At 51.7% G+C, this 6,802-nt stretch overlaps 1 protein-coding gene across 3 annotated transcripts; it reads left to right on the forward strand.

The window, feature by feature from the left end:
• The first annotated feature begins 13 nt into the window (after positions 1–13).
• Positions 14–3,002, forward strand: LOC115913397 (MAGE-like protein 2). Of its 3 annotated transcripts, XM_030965414.1 has the most exons (3): positions 14–523; positions 566–708; positions 780–3,002. In XM_030965414.1, the coding sequence occupies exons 1-3, from the start codon at positions 404–406 to the stop codon at positions 1,621–1,623; spliced, it is 1,107 nt and encodes a 368-aa protein (XP_030821274.1). In that variant the 5' UTR covers positions 14–403; the 3' UTR covers positions 1,624–3,002. The 3 variants fall into 3 exon arrangements, with proteins under 3 accessions (XP_030821274.1, XP_030821273.1, XP_030821272.1); XM_030965413.1 differs by having other exon boundaries at positions 14–711; positions 783–3,002; XM_030965412.1 differs by having other exon boundaries at positions 14–708.
• Positions 3,003–6,802: the final 3,800 nt, after the last annotated feature.

The following is a 6,802-nucleotide window of genomic DNA, read 5'->3' on the forward strand; positions in this document are numbered from 1 at the left end:
GGGGCAGCCTGGGGGGATTTGGGGGGGATGCTCTGATCCCAGAGGGGGACAAATCCCTGTTGGATCTGATCCGGGGGTGTCACCTCCCCTGTCCCCAATCCCGGGGGTGTCACCTCCCCTTGTCCCCAATCCCGGGGTGTCACCTCCCCCTGTCCCCAATCCCGGGCTGTCACCTCCCCGGTCCCCCAGCCCCGATCCCGATGTCCCCAGGGGTGCCAGACCCCCCCAGGAACCCCTCGGGGGTCCCTCGGTGTCCCCTCGAGGTGCCCGGACCCCCGGGTGCCCCCCCCGGGGATGTCCCCTCTGTCCCCGCCTTGGGGACGCGGCGGCTCTGGAGCGGACGGCGGAGCCAGGGCGGGTGAGTGTCCCCTGAGCTGTCCCCACGTCTGTCCCCAACCCCTGCATGCTCCAGAGCCGCTCTCAGCCCTCCCTGTCCCCTCTGTCACTCGGGGGTGGCACCGGGGTCACCAACGTGTCACCCCAGGGACAGCGAGGGGTCCCCTGTGCCACCCTTGGGTCCCCTTGTGCCACCCTTAGGTCCCCATGTGCCACCCTTGGGATCCTCTGTGCCACCCTTGGGTCCCCTTGTGCCACCCTTGGGTCCCCATGTGCCACTCTGGGTCACCCTGTGCCACCATTGGGATCCTCTGTGCCACCCTTGGGTCCCCCTTGTGCCACCCTTGGGTCCCCATGTGCCACTCTGGGTCACCCTGTGCCACCATTGGGATCCTCTGTGCCCCCTTGGGTCCCCCGCACCCTTGGGTCCCCTGTGACTTGGCCCCTGTGCCACCCTTGGGTCCCCTGTGCCACCCTTGGGATCCTCTGTGCCACCCTTGGGTCCCCATGTGCCACTCTGGGTCCCCCTGTGCCACCCTTGGGTCCCCCTGTGCCACCCTTGGGGTCCCCATGTGCCACCCTGGGTCCCCCTGTGCCACCCTTGGGATCCTCTGTGCCACCCTTGGGTCCCCATGTGCCACCCTTAGGTCCCCATATGCCACCTTGGGGTCCTCTGTGCCACCCTGGGTCCCCATGTGCCACCCTTGGGATCCTCTGTGCCACCCTTGGGATCCTCTGTGCCACCCTGGGGTCCCCATGTGCCACCCTGGGTCCCCTGTGCCACCCTTGGGGTCCCCATGTGCCACTCTGGGTCCCCCTGTGCCACCCTTGGGTCCCTCTGTGCCACCCTTGGGGTCCCCATGTGCCACTCTGGGTCCCCATGTGCCACCCTTGGGTCTCTCTGTGCCACCCTTGGGTGACAGCGGTGGCACCTTTGGCCGGGGGGTCCCTTTGTCCCCCTGTCCCCGGGGGTGGCCCTGGGGGGGCTCTCGTGTCCCCCGGGGGCGTCGGGGACAAAACCCAAAGCGAGGAAATGAGCCGCGAGAAAAAGAAATAATCTCGAGTTTGCACTTCAGCCTCCCCGACCCCCCCTCCCCGATTTTTCGTGGTTTTGGTGAATTTTGGTCACAATTCCCCTTTTTCCCCAACTCTGAGCCTTTCCCGCTCCTCTCGTGCAATTCCCCCGATTGGGGGGGTCCCAAATCCCCCAAATCCCCCAAATCCCCCCAAATTCCCCCAAACCAGGGGGAGACCCCGACCCCAAACCAGGGGGGACCCAACCCCTGAATTCCAAGGGGGGGGGACCCCAACCCATAAATTGTAATGGGGGGGACCCCAACCCACCCTGCATTGGAGGAGGGGTCCCCCCTCTCCAGCCCCCTCCCCAAATTCAATGAGCACTTACCCCGGGGGGGGTTGGACCCCCCAAAATCCCCCCCGGGACCCCTCCCCAGAGGCAAAGGACAAATGGGGTGAATTCTGATGTTTTGGGGTGGGGGGGTTAATGGGGTTTTCTATTCAGAATTTTGGGGTGTTTTCCTTGGCTTTGATCATTTCCAGCTGCTCCCCCCTTCCCCCGCCCCCCTCCCCAATTTTCCTCTTTTCCCATTTTTCCCTTTTCCTTCCCCAAAATCCTCCTCACCCCGGGAGCACTTTGACAAATCGGGTTTTTGGGGCTAAAACCTGAATTTTTGGGTTATTTTAGGGTTGTTTTGTTTTTTACTTTTTTCTGGGGGGGAGTCATTCCCTCTCCACCCCCCCCCCAAGTGCCACTGCCCCAGGGCTGAGTTTTTCATTGAAAAAAACAAAATTTTAAAAACCCTAAAACAAAAAAAACAAAAAAAAAAAAAAGGGATTTTCACCCACGCAAATGGTGAAAACCTGGAAAAAAATCCCAAACCCAAGTGCAATAGTGGGGGGGGGGGGAACTCTTGGTGCTATAAATGAAAATGATCCTGGGCAATTCCCACCCCCCAAAAATCCACCCCAAACCCCAAAATTGATTCCCAGGATTGGGGGGAAGGGGGGGGATATTCCCAACCCCAAAATGACCCCAAATCCCTTCCCGGGGCTCCTGAGCAGTTCCAACCCAACCCCCACCCCCAAAAATGGACCCCCCCAGTCCCAAACCTGCCCCCCAAACCCTTCCTGGGATCCCAGGCAGTTCCCCCCCCCCAATCCCGGAATTCCAGGGGGGAATTTGGATCCGTGTCCAACCCCCAGCATCGGTTTATCCCTATTTTTATTATTATTATTATTATAATTATTATTATTTTTGGCTTGCCCCCCCCCCTTGTCCACCCCCTCCTGGGCTGTTGATATCCCCGAAAATTCCCTTTTTTTATTCCCAGCTCCAAACTTTGAGGATTTTTCCTGCTTTTTTTTTTTGTTTCCCGCCTAGGGGTAGATCCGCTTGTGAAAACGCTTTTTTTTGGGGGGGGTTTCAGTTTTGGGGGAGGGTTTTATTTTTAATTTTTTTTTTTTTGGTTCCTCCAAAGGCATTTCCCATTTCCCATCCCCAAATTCCCAACCCCGAATTCCCCCGATCCCCCCCAGTCCCCGTTTTGCTTCCGCTCTCGCTGCCGATATAACCAGGACTCATCCGTGTATATAAAAAAAAAAACTTGAGCTGTTTCTTGACACATTAAAAAAAAAGAAAAAAGGTCGAAAAAAGTTAAAAATCCAACAAAAAAAAAAAAAAAAAAAAAAACAAAAAACTGTACATTGTGTAGAAAAAAAAAAAAAAAAGGAAAAAAAAAAAAAGAAAGAAAAAAAAAATAACGGAAAACCCGGCAAAACAAAAGCGTCGCGGGAGGGACCCGCCCGGTGTTGTGGAAGTGCCGCGTCCGTGTCGTGTGACCTCGTGTGTGTGACATGAACCGTGCAAGGAGGGGGGGCCGGGGGCTCCCCCCGATTCTGTGCCTTTCACACGGGGCGGCGCCGGGACCCTGCTCTGTATTTGCACTGTTTTTATTCTGGATTGGCTTCCCCACAATACACGGCTCCAAGGACCCGGCTGCGCCTCTTGCTGTGCCCGACCCGCGGGCAGGGAAACGGGGACGGGCTTGGGGAGGGGGGAGACGGGGGGGGCGGACCCAAATTCCGGCATTTCAGCCCAAAAATCCATTGTTTTAGTCCAAAATTCCAGGATTTCAGCCCAAAATTCAGTGTTTCAGCCCAAAATTCCAGGATTTCAGCCCAAAATTCCAGCATTTCAGCCCAAAAATCCATTGTTTTAGTCCAAAATTCCAGGATTTCAGCCCCAAAATTCCACGATTTCAGCCCAAAATTCCAGGATTTCAGCCCAAAATTCCAGCATTTCAGCCCAAAATTCCAGGATTTCAGCCCAAAATTCCAGGATTTCAGCCCCAAAATTCCAGGATTTCAGCCCAAAATTCCAGGATTTCAGCCCAAAATTCCAGTGTTTCAGCCCAAAAATCCAGGATTTCAGCCCAAAATTCCAGGATTTCAGCCCAGAATTCCAGGATTTTAGTCTCAAAAATTCAGTGTTTCAGCCTAAAAATCCATTGTTTTAGTCCAAAATTCCAGGATTTCAGCCCGAAATTCCAGCATTTCAGCCCAAAATTCCAGGATTTCAGCCCCAAAATTCCGGGATTTCAACCCAAAATTCCAGCATTTTAGCCTAAAATTCTATTATTTCAGCCCAAAATTCCAGTGTTTCAGCCCAAAAATCCAGGATTTCAGCCCGGAATTCCAGGATTTTAGTCTCAAAAATTCAGTGTTTCAGCCTAAAAATCCATTGTTTTAGTCCAAAATTCCAGGATTTCAGCCCCAAAAATTCCAAGGTTTCAGGCCAAAAGTCCATGATTTTAGTCCAAAATTCCACTATTTCAGCCCGGAATTCCAGGATTTTAGCCTCAAAAATTGCAGGATTTCAGCCCCAAAAATTCCAGTATTTCAGCCCAAAAATCCATTCTTTAATCTAAAATTCCATTATTTTAGTCCAAAATTCCAGTATTTCAGCCCGAAATTCCAGGATTTCAGCCTAAAAATCCAGTATTTCAGCCCAAAAATCCAGCATTTTAGCCTAAAATTCTATTATTTCAGCCCAAAATTCCACTATTTTAGCCCAAAATCCATGTTTCAGCCTAAAAATCCATTATTTTAGTCAAAAATTTCACTATTTCAGCCCAAAAATCCAGTATTTCAGCCCAAAAATCCATTGTTTCAGCCTAAAAATCCATTATTTCAGCCCAAAATTCCAGTATTTCAGCCTAAAAATCCAGTATTTCAGCCCGGAATTCCAGGATTTTAGCCTCAAAAATTGCAGGATTTCAGCCCCAAAATTGGTTCCATCCATGGGTTTAGCCCAAAATTCCATTATTTTAGCCTGAAAATCCATCATTTTTGGTCCAAAAATCCACTATTTCAGCCCAATAATCCAGTGTTTCAGCCCAAAATTCCATTATTTCAGCTCAAAAATCCATTATTTTAGCCCAAAATTCCAGGATTTCAGCCCAAAATTCCAGGATTTCAGCCTGGAATTCCAGGATTTTAGCCTCAAAAATTCCAAGGTTTCAGGCCAAAAGTCTATGATTTTAGTCCAAAATTCCATTATTTCAGCCTAAAAATCCATTATTTTATTCCAAAATTCCAGTATGTCAACCCGAAATTCCAGCATTTTAGCCCCAAAAGTTCCAGGATTTCAGCCCCAAAAATTCCAGCATGTCAGCTCCAAAATTCCCACATTTCAGCCTGAAATTTTGTGGATGTCACCCAAAAATTCCCACATTTCAGCCCCAAAAATCCAGGATTTGAGCCCCAAAAGTTCCAGGAATTCAGCCCAAAATTCCAGCCTTTTAGCAAAAAAAAAAAAAAAAATTCCAGGATTTCAGCCCCAAAAATTCCAGGGTTTCAGAAGAAAAAATCCATTATTTCAGCTTGAAATTCCAGCTTTTTAGCCCAAAATTCCAGGAAAAAAATTTCAAGATTTTAGGCCCAATTTCAGTCCAGAATTGTGGGATTTCGGTCCCAATTTCCAGGATTTCAGGCCCAATTTCTGTGTTTGGAATTCTGCTCCAAATTTGCCGAATTTCAGTGCCCAGTTCCCGGATCCAGCCCCAAAATTGGTGAATTTTATCCCAATTTTTGGGCTTTCAGCCCCGCCCGCAGGACTTCATTCCCATTTCCATCTCTCAGGCACAATTTTGGGGATTTTGGCCCCCGATCTGTCGGGTTTGGTCCAAATTTGGACGATTTCAGCCCCAGTTTGAGGATTTTTTACCCCAATTTCTGGCTTGGGGTGGGGTGGGTGGAAATGGGGGGTTTTTTTGCACAAATTTAAGGGATTTTCCCCATTTTTCCCTCTTTTTTTCCGTCGGGTTTGAGCTCGGGGCTGGTGGCAAAGTGGGGAGGGGGTGAGGGTGAGGATCCCCCAATTTTTGGAGAAAGGCTTAAAAATAAAATTAATTAAAATTTCAGCCTTTTGTAACAATTATTTAATTAAGAATCGTTTGCTGGGGTGGCAAATTAGGGGGGGGGAGACCCCAAATCCAAGTGGGGCCCCCCCAAAAATCCTCCAGGACACGGGGACACAAATTTTGGTGTCTCTGTCCCCGATCTGGGGGTGACAGGGACCAGATTTGCTACAAAAGGAGTTTTATTTGCTAAAAATGATCCCAAAATGGGGAAATTTCTGTGTACAAAGAGCCCCCGGGATGAATTTTGGGACCCTGGGATGGATTTTGGGACCCTTGGGATGGATTTTAGGACCCTGGGATGAATTTTGGGACCCTGGGATGAATTTTGGGCCCCTGGGATGGATTTTGGGACTCTCAAGATGAATTTTGGGACCCTGGGATGGATTTTGGGACCCTTGGGATGAATTTTAGGACCCTGGGATGAATTTTAGGACCCTGGGATGGATTTTGGGACCCTGGGATGGATTTTGGGACCCTGGGATGGATTTTGGGCCCCTCTCTTCCAAGCAGAACCCTTGGTTTCCCAGGGAAGGGGCTGCCGCTGGTGCTCAGGGCTCTGACGCCGCTGAAACTCCGCGATGCTCGGGATGCCCCAGACCCGGCCTGGCACCGGCGCCAGCTCGGGCTGGTTCCACAGCGCCAAGCGTGCCCTGCAATCTGCCAGCAGCAGCAGCCTGGCACACAGCGGCGTTGGCAAGCGCTCTTTATTCTCCTCAGCAGCAAAAGCACGGCGGGCAGAGGCATCTGCTCCCTGTCCCCATCGCTGTCCCCATCGCTGTCCCCATCACTGCCCCCATCGCTGTCCCCATCGCTGCCCCCATCGCTGTCCCCATCGCTGCCCCCATCGCTGCCCCATCGCTGTCCCCATCGCTGCCCCCATCGCTGTCCCCATCACTGTCCCCATCGCTGTCCCCATCGCTGTCCCCATCGCTGTCCCCGTCACTGCCCCCATCGCTGTCCCCGTCGCTGTCCCCGTCACTGTCCCCATCGCTGTCCCCGTCGCTGTCCCCATCGCTGCCCCCATC

Source organism: Camarhynchus parvulus, chromosome 25, assembly GCF_901933205.1.
Source record: "Camarhynchus parvulus chromosome 25, STF_HiC, whole genome shotgun sequence".
In the NCBI taxonomy this organism is placed as follows: domain Eukaryota; kingdom Metazoa; phylum Chordata; class Aves; order Passeriformes; family Thraupidae; genus Camarhynchus; species Camarhynchus parvulus.